The following is a 22,564-nucleotide window of genomic DNA, read 5'->3' on the forward strand; positions in this document are numbered from 1 at the left end:
TATAATTTGAGCATATTATTTTACATGTAACGGTTTTCAAACTGTTTCAAACCTGTCCGGCAATATTACATTTGCTCGATTTGACACCTAGACTATATGTACAAAACTTTAAGCGAACAATACTCTTAATTTATTTCGATTTGGTAGAAACCCACATTTAACATCCATAATTCATCGTGGCACTTACAAAAGCGTCAGATGATTGGCAAATGACGCCAGGTTTGAAATTGTTATGTTGAGTATTATTATTCAGTATATTTAGACCTTTAAGAGCAAAGATTCCTTAGTTTAAAACAAAATATCCGGTAAAGTAAAAAACAGTACTAGGGAAATTAAAATTATCACCTGTTTCAATCTACATATTGCCGTGTAACCATACATAGCCATAAACAAGAGCGAGGCTGTGTTGTTGTAATGAAGAGTAAAGCACGCTTTACAAAGGAATAATATATTATATATTGTAATATTTTTTGTATATTTCTTTAAATTCCGTTTGCATTTTCCGGAAAGAAGTTGATAATAGGAGTAAGTATGTGTTAGTGTTTAAATGTTTCAGACATTGAAAATAATGATTTTGAAAAAGTTGGATCCCCGTTAGGGAATAATTTACATAAGAGAATTCCACAGCCCACGATTTTGGAACTTGCAGAAGTTGTAGAGGTTAGAAATATAAGAAATCAGATATAACATAATTCAAAAGTGGGGTTTATGGAAGTAATTTGTACTGTTTTTAAATAAAAAAACAACATGATGATAGTGAATCATAAAGTGTTTTGAGACACATTTTTTGTGTCGAAATTGTAAATTGTATGTAACATCTGCCATTCGTTGTTTCCCCTTGTTTTGGTAACGCCGATACACATTATACACAGATATATTTCAGAATGAGTTGTAGGTAATACAGAAGATTCTTTGGTTATAATTAGATAGCAGAAGTATGAATCACATCCTCAAAAAACAATTAAACGGCGTTTTAGCTAAATCAAACGTCTCATTGAATAATTTTGTCATTGTTCTAGACGCTTATTCGAAAGTCAGATCTTGTGGAATAGTCAATTGTTCGTAATAGAGAATACCATTTGGCAACAGTATCTTTAGAAAGTTTAGTAGTATTTTTACTTTTGAGATTACATTTTATATAATATTGTCAGTCGATATATTTTAATGTCTTATAATCATTTGGAATCATAAAAAGAGGAAATTAGTCAGTTTATAAAACGGAAGATAGCTGATATCCCTAAGATGGTGTTCAAATGGGCTCGTCCTTAGGCGTATGAGGCGATATTTTACTTTGAGTTGTTAGTCTGAATTGGAACAGTGATCGAGTAGGATCGAGTCAGTTTGTTGTGTGTTGAAGGATAGAAGGGGTCTGATTGGTCAACAAGGTTACGATAAAAGGGTACTAGTGGACTTCAGGGATCTCCTCTCATCATTGCGACAGCGCATGGGTTCTATGATGACATTTGTGACTGAAGCTAACACCTGGACCTTGGACCATGTAATAAATATCCCAGTAAACTGCCTGGTTGTCACAATCCCTGTAATGGTGGTGTAGCATACCGATAGGCTTTGATATACATTTCTATAGACCGGGTCGTAGTGATGCATCGTACTGTGTAACTGTTGTATTACTGCTCGGTGCACTAATAATGAGGGTCATAAAAAATGAATTTGAAAATTTAGCAATTTGTTAAATAAGGGTTAAACAAACATCAATGAAGTTGGACTTCTTTAATTATCACCTTAAATAAGGGTTGAAAGTTGAAATAGACTTAGTTAAGACTGACTCATATAGTTTTGAAGTTATGTTAACCTGAAGTTAACTATGTTGACCGGAGGGAATGTAGAAAAGTTTCGCCATGTTCGCCATGTTAGTATGTAACGTTGAAAGACACTATAGATGTAAAATTGATGTTTATTTATATTTGATCAGATAAGTGATTTTAGATTTTAAAAAGAAAAAACAATAGTTGGAAATGGTTTACACCTAATGAAGTAGTTAGAAGTTGTAAGAAAGAATCTTTTAGTAATTATGTTTATGGTTTTATAAGTTAATCATTGTTTTCAAATACAATCATTTTAATGATTAGAAGACAAAAGAGTCAGGAGGACAATTTATATATATTAGCAGGTGTTTTTTTTATAAAAGACCGCTCGGATATCATTAAAAACAATAGCTAGATAGTACGAATATAATGTCGAAAGCCGCACAGAAGAACCTTTCAGATATTCTGGTGCAGTTTATCAGTTCACCTAACATCAAATTATTAAAACTAGAAGAGTAATCGCTACATGTTTTGGAAACAGGACGGGAGATTGTTTTAGTAGGTGAAAGAAGTTCTTTACAGTTTTACCAAAACAAACGTTGGGTAAAAAAAACAATGGCTTCTTATCAAATGAATGCTTTGTTGATCTGTGTATGAATTATGATTCCATCCAGCTTAGCTATAACAACATCGGAATATATCATTTGCCACAAACATTAAATTATTTCAATGCAATGCATAGCTAATTACCTCAATTAATGTCACGGAATTAAGTTAAACACAATGTCATACCTTTTTCTCACTCTCTTCAATGTTTCCGAAGCCTCATTTCAGTAGTTTTCGATTGTATAAGTTATTGATTATTTGGATGCTCAAATCGAAATTGAACGTTCAAGCCTAACACAGTGAAAAGTAAGTAAAGATCGGATACCCCCAAAAATACAGTATTGATTGACTTGGCTCAACCCACAACACCAATGATCGGGTCTTACCTCATCGACAAGGTTGACAATAAATTAATAATAACATTGCATTAGTGACAAGATTGACAATAAATAGTCAAATATCTACATTATATTGAATTATGGGGATGTTTTGACAGACCAGACCAGGAGTTTTATTGGTGGTACTTAGTACAAAACTGGAATATCACACCTTAAACTGCATGTAAGAACTGGTATACAGACCGGGAATAACAAAGCCTATACATGAAACATTATTATAGAAAAGATCAGCACTTTAGCATGTCAATCATTTTCATTTACTGCATAAAACGTCTTCTACCTTTTGAACATAATTTTGATATGCTAGCAGAATAGTGATCATTAACTCCAGATTACCTTTATTCTGTCGATTAAGATTTGATCTTCGGCCACACGATCTTGAATGGCGACGTATATCCCTTCATATTTATTGTCTTTTAATGTGACACCATAACAAACCCCGAAGAAGGAAGTCAGAAAAAGCAACATACGCATAATGAAGCGATATTCTGTCCAAAATTATTGCAAGACACGATCACATTTTTCCTAGAGCGTTAAAATATTGGTATAACATCACACGAACACTCGCACATCATACCAAGGCTGCAATTTAAGTTTACATTGAAAATAGGAGCAATGCATGAATATATTGGAAACAGACATTCTGGAAATAGTTTTTTTAATGAGATTTCATTTTTGTGCAGTACGTTCTGACCATGTTTATGAGTTATGAAGATCGCTACGAAAATTAATAAAAACGATTAAATTGTATCCAGATGTATTTAATCAGCCTCAAGCTGTTGGCGCTCGAGCAGTAATACAAAACTGTTTAAATGATCTTTAAAGTATTTCCACGCAGCAATATATCCCCTTCGTTTTTTGGTTTGAGTAATTTAACGTCTGGAACTACTTGCTTTCTTTTTGAGGTATGTCAGCTGCCTTGAAAAGCAGACACACGAGCGAACTACCTGATAACGAAACTTGCAAAATATCATTCAAAACCGCATTAATGTCTTCAGATATAATAAATCATGTAAAAACACGGAAATACATACAATAATGCAATGTACACATCATATAATGGTACCCAAATTTGGAAAAACTTTGTGTTTAAGAACTATTCAATGGGATGCAACGATCCAGAAGCATTTCGTTATGGTCCGATACCGTGCCCGATATCACCGGAAACGCATATTCGGTGTGCAAGAAAATGCAATCTATTACGCAACTCAATTACATTGTGTTGATGTGACCACATATTTATATTTCACATATTCGTTTTGATTTGTCATGTCTTCGACAAATAAAAAAAGGTGGCTTAAGAAATAACAAACGGTTCCTAGAACGAACGGCAATTATAATGAGATTAAAGAAATAGATTAGTGATGTTAAACTAAAAGTTACCTTAATTATGTATATTTATATTACATGCAAAAACACAGAAACAAGTTCAGTAGCCAAAAGTTTAAAACATCACAAACTAGACACATGGAACGACAGCACAAAACTCCATAAACAACACAGTGCATATATACTATTTAAAAACAACAAGGTATGTCTGTCAAGGATTGTTAGGTACCGCCTTGGAACGGTCAGTAAACTGTAAATTTACTGGGGGTTTAAACCAGTCTGTGTGCACAACCTCACTCTTATCCCAACAATCCCGAATAAAGTCATAACGTAAATGTGTGACCGTCATCGAATTTCCAGGTGTTTCTTACAAAATTTGCCCTAATAGTTATTGCCATAATCTCGTTTAAAATAGTAATTCTTTAATTGTCTATTCATTTACCACAAAGCTAAGTGTGTTTATCAAGGATTGTTAGGTACCGCCTTGGAACGGTCAGTTAAATGTAAATTTACTGGGGGGTTAAACTTGATGTTACTAGAGAAACAGTCAGTAAAAAGGGTTAGCAGTACTGAAGCACAAATATAACTTTTAATAGAGTGATATATTTCAACACGTAAAATAAGACTCCATTTTTATTGTAAGTACTGATTAACAGTTCAACGACGCGGTTTTGTACTTCTCCCAATTTGTTATCAGTTTGCATTTATTTGTAAATAGTTTGTATTCCCAAAAGATGCATTGGGCATGTTCAAGTTCCTAATACGGATGACTTACTAATGGTGCTTTAAGATGACCAACATTTCCCCATGGGAAATTTACCAACTTTCCCGCAGGGGGTAGTTCTCATATGGAAATAGTCAATAGTTTATGTTGAAAGTACCACGTGATTTTAATAAAGCTTTTACTACAGACGTATTATTCAAAGAACTGGATTTAAGCTTCTATCATTCTCTAACTGATACAATGTTGTAAAACGTTCGGGAAATGAACTAACATTTCGTGGGTCTTAGTATAAGTTTGAATCAATGTGTTTAATATTCTAAACTTCAAAGAATCAGCTGTTTATTTAGTGCGTAGCATTTGATTTGTTTATAGGATCGGTCACGAGTCATCATACAATACACAACTTTATTTACGGATTCCAGTAAATTATTATCATTGACATGTTTCATGTATTTTAATCACATGCAAGATGCAAGTCCCGGCCAAAGAGAATGAAAAAGACTAACCTGTTTCACCTGCGCTATGATTATCTGATTTTTTTGTGCGTGCTACATACATTACAGACATGATTTACCCTGAAGAATTTAAAACACTTAACTTGATCTTCTCTCTTATATGATTATGTATTATTCGGTCCTTCCCAAATGCGGCCATAATAACCAACGCATAATATAATTTTCAAACAAATACATTGTTCTCAGTGCATACTCCTTTACTCAATCAGTTACCATCCCATCTTTATCAAACTAAGTAGCAATGTGTATGGTCATTTATAATTTCCATAAACTGCGATATTGCAACATCCAATTTGTCCGTTTTGAGTTAAAGTTCTTGCATTTTAATTTTAACCACCTCTACGTATATTACGTTTTATGCTAAAACTAACTTCATCATGCTAAAAAAAGAAACATTCCGCTCTAGCTGCATCTGTCACACTCATAATAAATATTTGTTTAATCATTTTCTTTCTAGAACGTGGGCGCTACAAGCAGACGACATTCTCACTTCCGAAATTCGTGTATGTTTGTTTTGCTGCTGAATAAGATAGACAGGCATATAGACTAACAGACAAATTGTTTATTTCTGACCAGTACAATGAATGTGCGATTCTGTTTCTGCAACCCGCAGCCACTTCCGCTGTGTTTTCACAATATATCATCCTTGGATTGACAGTGTATTTGTAGAAACTTTGACATATTAACAAAATCATCTTATTGATTTAATGAAGAAAAACATTGACGAATATCTCGTGAAGGGCGAACATGTTTGGTTTAATCAAAAAGTAAAAAAGCTAACTCCGTATATATTTTTGCATTTTTATTTTGTAAATGTATCCTTTGATATGTCTTGTATTCCATCTTTAATTAGTGTTCACTGTTTCAAATTCGATTTCATTTTTTCTCGCGCTTTTACTTTGCGCGTGTACAACCTCCAAAACTCAATTTGCATGTAAACAAACGTGAACACATGCTTTTATTTCAAATAAATATTATGGTTAAAACATGTTAACTTTTGAAGATGTATGTGAGGAAAACATGCGAATATCAAAAACATGTCAATAAAACATAAACATATATTAAACTGTATTTTGAGCAGGAACACAGAAATACGTAAAATATACAAAACGTAATTGCGTATCATCCTACAGATTGTCTATAACGCTTCATATGTTACATTCAAAATGATAACACTAAAGTTTATGAAAATTCAAATGACGTTAATAAACCACCAATTGAACATGACTTCGGTATCCCTTGTAGACGTATGCTGTTTGTGTGTGATGGTTTTATACTCGATTGTCTTCAGAGAATGTCGGATTGTCGCCGGTTTCTGAAAACAGTACATGTAACATAACAACACGAACATTCAATTAAACATAGCGCCACGATTCAAATAAATATATCGATGTATAACTTTTCAATTTAACATTATTTTAGAACAAAATATTCAAATTCCACATAACATTACTTAGTACAATTTAATTGCAAGACATTTCAATTAAACGTCGATATTCATTAGCAACAGAATGCTTTAATATTAATATTAATATTAATTTCAAGAAGGTCTGCATTAACCTTGTGCATCTCAACAGGGTCTTTGTAAACCTTGTACCCCACAACAGGGTCATCGATAACCTTGTGACTCTCAACCGAGTCTTTATTAACCTTGTGCCTCTCAACAGGGTCAACGTCTACCTTGTGCATCTCAAAAGCGTGTTCGTTAACAAAAAATACTTGCAAAAATGTGTGCACAAACCTTCCTTTCGTGGATTTCGGATGTAGTATGAGTTTTTCAGTTTATGCCTTCTTAGATTTATAACGACGCACGTTGCAATGATGATAATAACCGGTACTGCTGTTCCGATAACAACACCAATGATAAAACCCACGTTGGTTTTATCATCATCTATGATAGAAGGAGGAGGACTGTACGTATGATTTGTTCTTCCGTTGAAGGAAATGTTAAATCCTGTGAAAGGAAAAAAGCGGTTGTCTAAAACTATTGCGCTTTGGAAACATTTATGTCTTCTGATGCCAGGTTTTGTCAGTTTCTATATCTTCCTTACGTACATAAATTACGACTTAATTGTACTTTATCTTACCGTCATACTTACCATTTGCTATTACTATTGACACAATATTAGACATAGCTCCCTCATTTCCAACCTCATCCAAAGCTCTAATGCCCAAAAAGGCTGTCTCGTTAAATTCTTTTTCAGCTGTTACAGAAATATCGACAGTCTCGTCTTCGCCTGAGTCTCTAGGGTAAAGGTTATGTTGACCAATGTCCAGAGCTTGCGCATTTCCAAAATTATTTAACAAACTGTCTAAGTCGTTTGCATAGCGGAGTTTATAAGTTGTTGCTGAAATAAAAAGGTAACTAATTATCCAACTTCATTGTCATTTTAATACTCGTTTTACACTTTCTTAAATTCAAAGAAATTACGTTAAGTAGAAATGATTTAAATTGACCTCAAATAAAGTATTCAGTGGACAACACTTATTCATGTGTTATGTCAATGTGAGCCTATAAATGCGTTCATGTTACCACTTGGAATGCGATGAAAAAGGGCCATGGTGCGTTATTATACAGCATTATTGTAAAGTTGAACATTTTAAGGGTTCCTGCTGTTGTTACCAAGGTAAATAAGGTGAACATGCCAAATATCATATATTTAACAAACATACCGTGTCATCATCTAATGCATATATTGCGGTTTCTGTGTGTGATTTTCTACTCTAAATGTTATGTACGTTTCATACAAATTGACATTTGTTTAATTAAATATTTTAACAACAAAATGATCAAGATTGGTCGTTCTTAGTGTGGGCGTTTTGATTAGCTTACAAAGATATACAAGCATGGTACCTTGGCCAGTGTATCTGTCGTCACCTGTTGCTGTCCAGCGTATTGTAAAATGTCGGGTGTTTCCATTCGTTTCCACATCTTCTATTCTGAGATCAGTAATCTTTCCCGGGGAAGTAGTATCCCCTATTGTTGTTGGAGATAAATTTGCATCCTCAACAAGTGAAAACCTTTCAAAACTTTCCTCAATGACAATTTCTTCAAAAGCCTCTGAATAATAAATTTCACTAGTTGAAACATAATCATAGTACGTTTAATTTACAATTTGATAACATGAATACAACACAATTACGGATAGCGTTGGAACTGAAAAATCTATTAGGGGAGGCCTATTCATGTTGAGATAAAAGGGCATAACTGTCCGCATAACAATACTATTTGAACGTAAAAGACTCACACTACAATCCAAATAGGACATTTTACGATTGGAACACAAAGTGCCACTAAGTCAATGTGCCGTTTGTATAACCTGTTTATAAATGAGTTGAGTGATTACCTGGGTTTAATGTTGCGGCTCCGACAATGCCAGTCACAATAATGATTGAATTTGCCTTCACAGTGACGCGGGTTTCACTCCGGCCTTCTTTGGGACATTTTAACTGTCCTGTATAAGTTCCGTCGCCTGCTGTAATGTCTTTACCTAAATAAGTTAGTAGGTATGTAATTTGAGCTTCAAATGAATCATTGGGACGAATAAAATATTCTTCACAATAATAAACCACTTAGGCTTGTGTAAACAGGTAAAATGCTTAGAATTGTAACCTATTCCATTGTCCCGTAAAATTACAAAACATGATCCAGACGTGGCGACGACGTTTGCATTCAAAACAGGAGCATTCCCCTTCAATACGTCCGTATAAACCACGTCGTCGGAGAAACGAGTCGTTACGGTAACTTGATGGTTATCCTTTGATTTAGATTTCACATCGTACTCCCAATTTATAGCTGTGTCAGGCTTTGTTTTGACAACAACAAAATATGTCCCTTTCTGAAAATATATAATATAGACACATAACGACGGCTCCTTGGGATGATTTAACAATATTATTTCGTTGAAACTATGTGTAAGTTTAATGCAGACTTTCGCCTCGTCCTGTTCCTTAACGTTTCGCAACGGAACTTGGTCTTAACCTTATTTCTTTTCGAAATATTGTAAACATGTACGTATCATTTATAGCAAAACCTCTGAAGTTAAGCGAAAGCCTAGAAATTAATGCCGTTACTTAAGCTATTAGAAATTCAAACAATAAAAACAGTTGACATGCATCACATTTGGTATTGTAAATACTTATGAAATAGTCCTCTACTGAAACAAGAACAAAGATAATATTACTTTGTATAAAAAGTAAGTCAATAAATGCATTATAGAAAGTTGAACTTACCCTTAATTTTCCAGTCAACCGTGCCATAATCGGTGTCTCACTTATATTTAAACTTTTCTCAAGAAAGCCCTCCTCTCTTCTTAGTTCAAAGTCAAAGTTTAGGCCAGGGTTGCTTGGAAATATGACAACTGTTGTGTTTAAACCCAGCCCATCATCGATAGTGAAATAAAAATTCAACACGCTGCTGTTCTTTAACGTCCCTGATCTCATCTACAAGACACAATGATTTTAAATCTAAAACAAACCATTGCAGCACAAGTTCGTACCCCATGCAATGTATGCGTCACATTATAGAATTTCTTATAATCAAAATGTATGTAAAATGGATGTTTAAATCTTAAATTGTAAATAAGTATTCAATGCTAATTCCTTGCGTTTAAACAGCAAATGAGCGTTTAGATCACTTGTGCAACAATATAAGTGTTGCTCCAAATGGGTATTAGTACGTATGCGTGTACATGCGGACTAACTTTATTGTGTTGCGTTAACCGTGTCTGCATGCAAAACACATTTTAAGAATGGCTCATACAAAGACCAGAGGATATTTGTTTATGGTAGTATCAAAAATCGTCCATAAACAGTATCACCTTCGCCTTACGACAAAGGATACCACTTTAACAATGGACAATTACTAAATGAATACTGCACCCTGAGTGCTAGTTCTAATGCATTGCACTTCTCTTAATGAGATCTATCTGATATGTATTGGCAGTTTGAAGTAAACATGAGATCTATCTGATATGTATAGGCAGTTTGAAGCAAACACCTCAACGGCTTCACGTTATGCTCCAGACAAAAATAAATAACTAGTAAAAAAACAAAGATCAATCGATTCAATATACTGCATTCAGAATAATGGTTCCTGTGCACTGCACTTCTATCTGTATATAAAATTTGAATTAATACCTTAAGGGCATTTTAAGATATGCCCCGAACAAAAATAAGCATAAAAACATTCTGCACCATGAGGTATGGTTCTTGTGCACTGCTATAATTTCCAATGATATCTATTTGTATTTGAAGTTTGAAGTACTTGTGAACTTTTCATATTATGCTCTGGACAGAATTGCCCGGACGCACACAGGCACTTTCCCCCACATATACACGCGCCTACATTTCTATTCCCTTTCGAAGGTGGCTACTATACAAAGGCAAAGAAAAGTTATGTATCGAAGTATGAAAGAGCGAGCAGACATAGGATTACGTCGTGTTTTCTCAATTTCTCTATTTACTTTTTTTTTTTTAAATCATACCTCCTCTGATTTACATCCGCCCCCGGTTATACTGTTCGACAATGCTTTGGATAAGACAGAAACAAACGTAATAGTTCCTCCAATCTCCAGAAAAAGACTTTTCCCACCAGTAATTTTCGAAACGTCGGCGAGTCGTACAGAAGACTGGTTTGAGATAGCGACTGTGTGTATGAGTATACCAAGATCTTTCGCTCTGTTTGCTTGCTCTGTTATTGTTAAATTGTTCGTCGTCTCTTCGCCATCAGACATAAGAATAATCTCAGAATGTTTTGAGGACGTGGGAAAGGTTTTTATGATTTCCTGAAGAAAAACTATATGTAAGTTGTGGTCTGTAATTTTGTGTTTATATTAGCACCTTAACTAATTTTCGGTTGCCATATTAGTTTTTCTTTACACTTAACATTAATTCCTTCTTTTTAGAATAGAAACTGCATCTTACTATTGTATAACCAATAATAGGAAAACCCTATTTTTATTTTAAGCACTTTTTTAATTCTTAAAAAACAATTTATATATATTGCTTATTATGTAATTCATAACGTTTTTGGTCTCTTTCTGACAAACTTATTTAATAATTATACATATAATAGTAATGTTCTGATAAAATCTTTCTTATAGAACCTCCATTCTCTTACAAAAGCAAGAATGCTTTTAATAATTTAATAGACAAATCAACATTGAGAGATTGAACTCTTACATCTATAGCAAGCTTCAGTCCACATCCGATACATGTACCGCCATCGGGAATCGTTGGAAGAGCATCAACTAGAACAGCCCTCGTGGCTCCACTATCGACCTTAGTAATAGCTGTAGAATGAGGGCGGTATTTGTTTTATTTTAAAAAATTTCAGCAATAAATTCGATTTTAAATTTTATGTGTTTATGCCTGGTTGTTAAAGAATAAACATAGGCTGTTGGCAATACAAATTGTGTTTTTTATGTGTTCAGATATTAAAGTAGACAGTTGTTGGTTGATGTCGTTTCTATTAAGTGTACGTAAAGTCAATGCACTTATTCCAGTGCAAAACAGATTCATGGTTGGGAAATTTGATATAATGATCCAATTTAATCTGCGGAATATCTCGTTACAAAATGTTTTCACATTGATCTTCATATGAAAAAAATAAGGCTGATTCATTATGATCAGATTGGGTGAAATCGTACAACATGTTCAAAACCATAACAACGAAACCTAAAAGATGCACTTCACCTTTCTTGACAGATGCGCTTGAATCAAACCACACGATTCCGAGGTAGCTATCGGCACAAATCTCCTCTTCACTTTCTATTATGTATTTTCCAGTTTCATGCAAGCGTACTATCCTCATTGGTGTGTCCTGTATGAAAAGATATACCCATTTTTGGCAATGGCCACATACAGCACGAGTCTCAAATCGACTGTCATTTAGTGTTTTATTCTTATTAGTTATTTAGAAAATTAGTGCTACTAAAAAAGGGGGCATACATTTTTTAAACTGTTTATCCCATCAGGCTGGGCAAAGGACACACCCTGAGGATATTGATAAAAATATCTTATGTTATCTTAAACCTGCTCCTGGTGTATAGAGATTTGCCAAAATCACTGGTATGGGAAATGTTTGGTGTATATAAATCTTAATCAGTTAAACCAGCTAGATATGTAACTGTGACTGCGGTCTGACCTGGTCTGTCGAAAATTCAAAACCCCAATGTTATAATCTAACCCTCTTTCTAACGTCCCCTTTGTACCAATAAACTCGTGCAAAAACATGTAATGAATTATGTTTAACAACGGGAATCTAATATAGACCTCATACCAATTCCATACTGCCAGATTTATCCAGGACAAACACCTTTCTGCTCTTTGTTTCTTGTGAAACGGTGAATACTGGTGTAGTGTCGGTGTGTATGGGGAGACGTTCACTGTGGACTACAATTAAAACGAATAGCATTTTAAACATTACCCTTGTATTTTCTGCAAAGAAAATGTGGAGTTTATAATGCAAAATTCACATTGCTTTGAAACGACATTGTTTATTCGATTGATGCTATTTCATATTGCAAGCTCGATACCATTTGCCAATTGTTCACGACGTTGTATGTATCGTTTGTTTTATTTCTCAATGTTAAACGCCGAAACAAACCTTACTTTCCTTACTTTCACCTTACATTGTATACAGTCAAAACTCAAAATAAGTATAATCGACAGAGAAATCCCTAATGTGCTTCATGGAAATTATTATTTAGACTAGGTCATTCAAGATCGCATGAATGACCCTCGAAATGACCTTCAATCAGTAAATTGTGATATACCTCCAGTAAAATCAGAATGTTCCCTCATGACAGCCCACACGCTCTTGTGGTCACAGTACAGGTTCTGCTTGTTTGTTGCAAGTCTGTTGTGTCTTTTCGCTGCAGGTGTACCTTCGCTGTCGTCACAAAACAGGTCCAGCTAAAATAGAAAGTAAATGCCATCGAGCCCAATATTAAAACAACAACACTTTGCTATTACAAAACCGCGTTAAACCGCGTTTAAACGCTTTATATCACATAAAATGTTCGACCCATTGTTCACATTCCGCTTATAGTACATATTGATAAGTGACTATAACAATGAGCTAGACTGTTTTAGTATCCAACAAAAACATAATGAAGCCAGGTACCCATATTTAACAAAAATATGTGTATGCAACCATACACTCCTAAACAGCTCTATAACATACTTGGTCCACGAATTGGTTGTCCATAATGGACGCCCCTGCTACCGATTGTGTAAGATCAGGACAGAATCGACAACCGGGGTGGATACGTCGTGTTGAATCATTTGTATCACACCACGAACTAGCCTTACAATTAGTACCGAACCCCACACGACCTTGAACGTTCTCACTGCAGCTGAAGTGGAAATAAATTGGTGTCAATGCGCCCTAGGATACTGGTATGTCATTTGTGTTCCACCATAAGCTTGATTGCAGTCAGGACCAACCAACGGCCTTGAAATTTTTCAATGAAGGTGAAGCGTAAATGGGTTTAATATCACACCACGGGCAAGCCTTACAGTCAGTGTAAATGCAAACACAAACTGGAACGTTGTTAGTACCACACCATGGACAAGACTTACAGCCAGTACAGAACCCCACTCGGCCTTGGACGTTCGCACTGCAGCTGAAATGGAAACTAGTTAGTATCACACCATGGACAAGACTTACAGCCAGTATAGAAACCCACTCGGCCTTGGACGTTCGCACTGCAGCTGAAATGGAAACTAGTTAGTATCACACCATGGACAAGACGTACAGCCAGTATAGAACCCCACTCGGCCTTGGTCGTTCGCACTGCAGCTGAAATGAAAACTAGTTAGTATCACACCATGGGCTAGCCTTACTGTTAGTACAGAACCCCACGTGGCCTTCGACGTTCTCACTGCAGCTGAAATGGAAACTTGTTAGTATCACACCATGGGCTAGCCTTACTGTCAGTACAGAAACCCACTCGGCCTTTGATGTTCTCACTGCAGCTGAAATGAACACTAGTTAGTATCACACCATGGACTAGCCTTATTGTTAGTACAGAGCACCACACGGCCTTGGATAATCTCACTACGGCTGAAATGAACACTAGTTAGTATCACACCACGAACTACCTTTAAAGTCAGTACAGAACCCCGCGTGGCCTTGGACGTTCTCACTGCAGCTGAAATAGAAACTAGGTAGTATAACACCATGGATAAGACTTACAGCCAGTACAGAACCCCACTCGGCCTTGGACGTTCGCACTGCAGCTGAAATGGAAACTAGTTAGTATCACAAAATGGGCTAACCTTATTGTTAGTACAGAACCCCACTCGGCCTTGGACGTTCTCATTGCAGCTGAAATGGAAACTAGTTAGTATCACACCATGGGCTAGCCTTACTGTTAGTTCAGATCCCCACTCGGCCTTGGATGTTCTCACTGCAGCTGAAATGAATACTAGTTAGTATCACACCATGGACAAGACTTACAGCCAGTACAGAACCCCACTCGGCCTTGGACGTTCGCACTGCAGCTGAAATGGAAACTAGTTAGAATCACACCATGGGCTAGCCTTACTGTCAGTACAGAACCCCACTCGGCCTTGGATGTTCTCACTGCAGCTGAAATGAACACTAGTTAGAATCATACCATGGGCTAGCCTTATTGTTAGTACAGAACACGACTCGGCCTTGGATGTTCTCACTGCAGATGAAATGAACACTAGTTAGTATCACACCACGGGCTAGCCTTATTGTTAGTACAAAACCCAACTCGGCCTTTGATGTTCTCACTGCAGCTGAAATGAACACTAGGTATTATCACACCACGGGCTACCTTTAAAGTCAGTACAGAACCCCACGTGGCCTTGGACGTTCGCACTGCAGCTGAAATGGAAATTACTTAGTATCACACCATGGGTAGCCTTACTGTTAGTACAGAACCCCACGTGGTCTTGGAAGTTCGCACTGCAGCTGTAATGGAAACTAGGTAGTATCACACCATGGACAAGACTTACAGCCAGTACAAAACCCCACCGGCCACAAGTGGAAATAAGTATTGATAATCATAATACATACATCTAAAGTTGAATCATATGCCATCCCACAATGACTTCATTCACATTTCATCGACTTACGATTAGATTCAGTTAAGAGTCAAATACTACTCCTTTTACCTTGTGGGTTTCCACTTCCCTCCAGCTTGGTAGAAATGCCCTTTGGCTTCCTCATCGGTACCGTATTCAGGAAACACGCCCCACCGAAGCTGTGCCCATTCATGAACGAGAACGTTCTCTGTGAAAAGTAGTTTCAACATGATTAAACCAAAGATTCAATTTGACCTTTCGGGATAAAAACAGAAGCTCTTTTAAAAATCATGAAAAACAACTTTCCCGATGTAAAGAATAATGCATATCATATCACCCAAGGTAAGACACAAACATTCAAAAAAACATGTACGTACAATTTTCCTTTCATTAGTAATATAATAATGATAATGTTTTCTTTATTGTTTTTTGTGCACTCGTCTCGTTTTTCCACTAGCAATTGTATAATGAAATACCTTCCTAATCGCTTTGTTATTTAATTACTGCTTTCAGAAAATCTAATAATTTCTGTTTTGGCAGAAAATAGTGTCAAATAATAATTTTGTTATTTTATCGTCTTTCTTTGTTTCATATTTTCTATGCCATCCGTCCGTTGCACATTTTAAAAGGTGTTTCATGCACAATGCAGCTTTGAATGATATCAGTAGTGACTCCTTTGAAAATGCGACAACGCGAAGGGCGAAAATGCAAGAAAAAAATCGTGTTGACCCTTTTTCACGTCCTGGTTGACAGAGAAGGAGTATTTGCGCTAAAATGTTTGTGTACGAATTTTTCATTGCAATTAAAATTCACATCGAACATTTCAGTTTCATTCCAATCCAGCCCCCTCGTAGTGTCTTACCATGTTTTCCAAAATCAGTCCTGGATGTGTTCTTGACGAATGACAAGGGGAGATAAGTGTACGTTCCTCCTTGTCCACAAATGTCATTGCCAAATGTCCTCGGGGTTATCAGTTGTCCGTCTTCTATCTGCAAGGAAACTAATTTGAAACCGATGCGGATGAATTGTAAAACAAGTCTTGCCGAAAGTCATCGAGGTAGTCATCTGCATGTCTCATCAGGAATATGATCTTAAAAACAACGACACCCGTGAATACATCATCATCATCATCATCATCATCATCATCATCATCATCACCATGTTGTTGTTCTTTTAGCAACTTGACTTCATAGACTTTCCGTTGTTTTTGTCATAAAAACAGTTTGTCACAAAAACTAGTAACCGTAACTATTTTTTGTTCAGTTCTGATTAAGAAATTATCAGATATGGAACATTTACACTTGTATATGGACTTTGGTGTTGCACTTTTTTAAACAGCTGATGATAACACAAACCTACAAAACTGCATCCTTCATGCGTTTTACTTTTTCATGACAAGGAACTGATCTGAAAGGCATTGACATTAAACGTGCTTATCCGTGTGTTGTTACCTTGAAGTATCCGCGCTCGGATTGTTGGACTGGCTGGGCGTCTCTCTGTGGTGTCCAGGATCTTGGAACGACGATGTTGATTTCACCAAAATACACGCGCTGTTCCGTAGCCCTAAACAGCAATCGTGATGCGGCAGTAAAGATATCCTAGAAAATTGAAAATGTTAAACCACTTATGACTCTACGAGCAATATTCCAAAAAGTATGCGACGGAAGTTGATTGAGGACATATCTCTATAATAATGGTTTTGCTCAATGTTCGTTTTTGATCTGTATAGAGGTTTGTTAGTGATCAAAAGCCAGACCTTAACAGGTGATGTCATGTTTTATTCACCTGTAAGCTTTACAAATGTATGCTTGGACCCAGAGGTCAAGTGTTGATTCTTTTTTATCAGTGCGGAATGAGAACTATTAACATTTCATTGAAATGTGTTATTTGTGACGAACATGTATCCGACAGCTCATTTAAAGTAAGTTGGGTTGTTTACAAAAAAAGTCAATGATTCGTTTAAATTTAAACCCAAACAGCTTAACAAAGTCCAATACTTAAAGATTAAAAGGTTTCCAAATTTTATTTTTATGTAGTTTTGATGTCGAAACTTTATTTTAACAAATATCCAATGCAATATTTATTCATGTAACCAGTTTTCAAGTTAATAAGTTTTGTATTCAAAGAACTCCGCTCATGAGAAAATGAAAGCATCAGTATATGGACAAGGAAATTCATAGTAAGAGCTATGCTACTTTGGTGACATAGCGAGCTGAGCACATTCTACAAAGGAAGTATATGTCGGATATTTCTTGAAATTCCTTTTGCATTTTCGGCATGTCTTCAGACAATAAGATTATGTGTTTTTCTAAATATGTTTCAGACAATCCGATCAACATTGTCGTGTGGCTTTTTGAATAACAGTGTTAGTTAGAATAGTAAAAAGTGACTTAAATTAACTTCGAATAGAACAATGAAGAATACAGGGACAAGCCCAGTAGTCAGGAATTTAATCACAAATCCTGTTAAAAGGCACAAGGCCCAGACGACAATGAACACGAGACAGAAACGTATACAATCATACGAGTTACAATAAATGCAAAAAAACAACATCCGATTAAAGTTTACAAACATCGAATATAAAAACGCATTTACGAACTGGTAAACAGGCATTGATTAACAAAGAATATCCATGCCATTTTTATAATAAAAAGATCAGTATTGCAACACATCAATTATTTTTATTAAAAGATGTTACCTTCTGTGACCCAATGTGTTATAATATATTAAGACTTCATTCAAAAGCTTGACTAACGTCCAAATATTACTAGTAGAATAATCTTAAATCTGTATAGATATATTCGATTCAATGTCAGAAGTATCCAATGTATTATGCATTCCATAGTCTTGTCGTATTGATTTTTGCCACCAATAAAATCAGGAAAACAAAATGTACAATTAAACAAGCCTAACGTATTAACAGTTTACGTTCATAGTTTACTTAAAGATGCACTATTACTCCTAAAAAGATTTAGCACAATAGATGCAATTGTTTAAATATACATGTACTAGAAAACATTTATACATGTCGAAAGCAATGGTTCTTATAAAGAATTCCGAGTTGAATTCGAAGGAATTGTGCAGAAAACACGGTATTTCTACCTCATGAGACTATAGTAGATCACTTTAAATATCTAAGCGTTCACCAATCATTTAATTTATTTATTTTGGTTTCAGCTATCTAATACACTGTTACAATCTTGATATCAGTATTAACATTTTCCATAAATGGATTATTTAGTAAGTTGTTCAAGATTTGTCATTCAAAATTTATGTTTGTTATACATGTGTATGTATTGATTTTGAATAAAAGTGTCACTTTAAGTAATTAATACTGTGAGGCTGGCTAGTGTATTGGATTCCAAAACATTCAAACAACCACACTGTTTGTTCGATTATCAACCGGATCTAGTTTGAAAATACGATTAAAGCATTATGCACACTTGCACATGCAACACCACTGCATAATAAGGAGTGAGTGTGTGTCAAAATGATTATTTAATTTGAAGGGGACGAACGACCGAACTTAAAGAAATTAAAGAAACACGAAATATACTAGACAACATAACTATCTAGCATCTATGTCCCATGGTACGTTGATACAACGAACTAAGAAAAACATCAATTTATAATCTTATACAAAGTACGTCTTCCACCTTTTGAAAACAATATTTTGATATGTTAGTAAATTAGTGATAATTAACTCAAGATTACCTTTATTCTGTCGATTAAGCTTTGATCTTCGGTCACAAGATCATGAACAGCGACGTATATCCCTTCATATCTATTGTCTTTTAATGTAACACCATAACAAACCCCTATGAAGAAAGCCAAAGCAAACAAAACGCGCATGATGAAGCGATATTCTTTCTAAAATGATTGTAAAGGGCAGTCACATTTACCTTGAGCGGAAAAAATATGGGTATAATATCACAAAATACTCTTCGCTTCTTATTAATGCCGGAAGATCAGTGTTTAATGCAAATACGAACAATACATGATTATTTGTCAAACAGACATCTGACTCAGATGTTCTTGATGGTGAAATGTGGGTGCGCTCTAATCTGACTTTAACTTGAGTGTTATATTACTCCTTATTTAAGGATGAAGTCTAGTGGCATATGTGTCCGCCATGCATTTAATGTCGTAGGTCCGATCCCAGCCAGGGAAATGTTCTCCATTGGGCCCAGTAAATGTATATTTCATATTTTCAAAGCCAAAATAATACGAAAAATACTTTTTTGAATGAAATTCTCTCTGAGTGAAATTGCTATGTCCATGCTCCAAAAAAACAACAGTAAGTTTGGAATATCAATCAGAAACCAAATGAAAATGATTTCTCAGTACCCAAGCATAGTGAATTAGAAAAACCTGCAGTGGGGTTTTAGAATTAATTCAGAAAAAAAATGATTCAAAACGTTTCCGAGTAGCAACATATTCCGTTATAGCCTATATTGAATTCGGTAAGAGTAATATAACGTCTATAGGTCCTATCTTTCTTTGCGAGGTCTTTGAGCCGCCTTGAAGAGCAGCCACCGCGGCGGATTTCCCGGCAACGAAAGTTGATATAACCTCTTGCACTTAAATGATGCATGTGTATGGTAAGTTTAATATACATGATGCGCCTTTAAAATGGCAATTTAATTTAATTTGAATAGTTTATGATCGATAAACCAGTTTTACATAAAATGTCACGTTTATGAAAAAGAAATCATACATACGAATTTCAGATGATTAAATTAATTAATAAGAGGCGTGTTTAAGTATGACTATTCCATTAAACATAAAATATGAATTCCCATCTACCTTCCCTATTATTCAGGGGAAATTACTAATCGTAATTATATTCTATAGTCATGCAAGTTGTTTGGTTATTATTCATTTAATAAATGAACATGTTAAAGATAGTTTCGGGGTTTTTTTCGTGACAAAAAACAATCAACCTTATAAAATGTGTTTGGTCATATGTTATACCATTCTTAAAAAGACCCCACCCCAACACTCATAATTTTGATTGACTTAAGATGGAGGTAATATTATGCATTTTATGAAAATATATAGAAGTCATACTCTGCATTCGCTCAAAAATAGCTGACTTTTTCTTCGAAGTTATCGTTCTCCATACGACAATATAGACAATTGGGAAGGTAGTGTGTAATATAAATGGGGAAATCAACAACAACAATCTGTTTGGCTACTGTAAAATGTATTCACTCCAGAGTGTAATCATGTTGTTTATTCCTGAACCGGTATTCATTACATATATTTAGCCATTTACCTGATTTAAGTTTATTAGGAAATTACTTATTTTATCAATTTATTGTGTAAATACCAGTCGTGTTTTTTTTTAAATCATATTAGTATTATTATATGTTAAAAACAGAAAGTGTTACTTCAATGAATGTGTCAACAGAAACTGAATAATCAATGTTGTGTTGAATGTTAATGGCTCGAAGAAAACATGATAAAATGCAAGATTATATTTTCCCCAGCAAATCCTTAAAAATCAAGAATAAATTCAATACAACTGACTGGATATTTAGGGGTCGTGCTTTAATTATTACCCCTAAGCCGCAACACGCACCCATGACAAATGGGTTTCCTCCTGGAACTTCGGTTTCCCCCACATCACAAGACCACACTCTCGCATAACAAAGAGCCAAATTAAGTAAATTAATGTGTTATAGCATAAATGGAAAAATGTTAACTATTATAAAACAAAATGTAAAGTGGTAGCAAATCTTGTTTTTTCGATAATAATCTGTCAAACTTTTTCCCGTGTGCTAGAGGTGTACCCAAAGGCGAAACTCTTTCGTCAACTAGGCAACTTTTTAGCTATCAAAATTAATTGTTTTAAAAAACCACCCGGCATTTCAAACCCACAAAACTGTTAGATAATCATAGACGCATGTATTTTCCTTTTGATAAATGTGTAACAACTTTTCCACATTATTTCTTCTCTCTGATAGTTACAACCATAGTTATTTAGTTATTAGTATACTATTGTATAACCATATATCACATTTATCTATTGTGCTAAGTGTACCAATAAACTTGAGAATTTGCCAACGAAAGAGATTAATACAATGTTGTAATAAATTTCAAAATCGTTGTAAAATATAGAATTTAGACTAATACACAGCGTGACAAGGTGTTGCATCAGCTTCGTGCTAAGTAAGTGCAATAACAGCATATCGTTTGTCAGTGCAAGAATCAAGATTTGACCCGATGGTCTCAGAAGTTGTGTATGCATGGTTAAAAGTACTGATTTTATATTCGTTTCGTACTTAACATTCCATAATATACAGTGTGTGTATACCACGTGATAAATAACGTCATATATGCTACATCGGAATACAATATTCTGCTTAAAATGAAGACTTGAAACAAAGATTACTTTTGTTTTACTACACAATTTTAAATAAAACAAAGGGGCAGTCTATGCCGTTTAAAGAGCCCCGCCTTCGTTTTATTACCGGAGTTTGATAAGGTGATTAGTTTCATCAACCACTTCGACAAACCTGTTTCCGAAAAAACGTTTTGACAGTGGTCCGTCAGACGGCCGTATTTTGAAAAGGTTTGTCGAAGTGTTTTAAGATACTAAACTGTCAATCAAACACTGGTAAATGACCGAAGGCGGAGCTCCGTAAGCGGCGTAGACTGCGCTATGTTTTATTTAAAACGATGAAGAAATGGAAACGTTATCTTTGTTTAAAGTCTTCATTCAAAGCAAAATGTTGCCTTCCGACGTAGCATTTAACGCAATTTATCACGTGGTATACACAAACTGGTATAGTCCTCCGTATTTTCACCGTCACTTAAATCAGATATAACGAAAGGTGGAATAAAACTCATAACCTAGCATAACTTACTATCATGGCGTACCACGTTTACTTAAGTAATTTATACTGTTTGACTGTTGTGAACTTCCAAAACTTTTAAACAAACATACACTTTATTTGAATATCTACAGAAACTAGTTTCTCTATTCTGTTAAATTGTTTAATCGTAAGGTATTCGTAATGTATTTATGTGATTCTAAATGTTTACAATATCCGTAAGCTTCGAACTGTTCGCCTTTAAAATAACCACAATGCAGTCTGAAACGCCGTGGTTGTGTGACCACATATTTATATTTCATATATTCGTGTTGACTTGCAAACA

General features: G+C 35.1%; 1 protein-coding gene and 1 long non-coding RNA gene across 2 annotated transcripts; both read right to left on the reverse strand.

Annotated features, from left to right (window-relative positions):
* Nucleotides 1-6,143: 6,143 nt before the first annotated feature.
* LOC128219657 (calcium-activated chloride channel regulator 1-like) lies at nt 6,144-13,928 on the reverse strand. The gene is made up of 13 exons (XM_052927554.1): nt 13,527-13,928; nt 13,117-13,255; nt 12,621-12,733; nt 12,035-12,161; nt 11,522-11,631; nt 10,825-11,124; nt 9,572-9,781; nt 8,952-9,177; nt 8,686-8,829; nt 8,193-8,399; nt 7,438-7,686; nt 7,080-7,292; nt 6,144-6,653 (listed from the first exon to the last, which is right to left on the reverse strand). The coding sequence occupies exons 1-13, from the start codon at nt 13,548-13,550 to the stop codon at nt 6,610-6,612; spliced, it is 2,106 nt and encodes a 701-aa protein (XP_052783514.1). The 5' UTR covers nt 13,551-13,928; the 3' UTR covers nt 6,144-6,609.
* Nucleotides 13,929-16,336: 2,408 nt separating this feature from the next.
* On the reverse strand, nt 16,337-19,247 carry LOC128219659 (uncharacterized). Its single transcript, XR_008258616.1, has 3 exons — nt 19,115-19,247; nt 16,852-16,998; nt 16,337-16,389 (listed from the first exon to the last, which is right to left on the reverse strand). It is a non-coding gene; the product is annotated as an uncharacterized LOC128219659 (long non-coding RNA).
* Nucleotides 19,248-22,564: the final 3,317 nt, after the last annotated feature.

This window comes from Mya arenaria, chromosome 15, assembly GCF_026914265.1.
Source record: "Mya arenaria isolate MELC-2E11 chromosome 15, ASM2691426v1".
Lineage (NCBI taxonomy): Eukaryota > Metazoa > Mollusca > Bivalvia > Myida > Myidae > Mya > Mya arenaria.

Excerpts from the sequence above, each read along its gene's own strand:
- LOC128219657 (XM_052927554.1), bottom strand. The coding sequence starts at position 13,550 with ATGGACAACCAATTCGTGGACCAA. Across the intron at positions 12,734-13,116 it reads ACATTCTGATTTTACTGGAG|TCCACAGTGAACGTCTCCCC; the intron begins GTATATCACAAT and ends TTTTAATTGTAG. Across the intron at positions 9,178-9,571 it reads GGTTGACTGGAAAATTAAGG|AAAGGGACATATTTTGTTGT; the intron begins GTAAGTTCAACT and ends ATATATTTTCAG.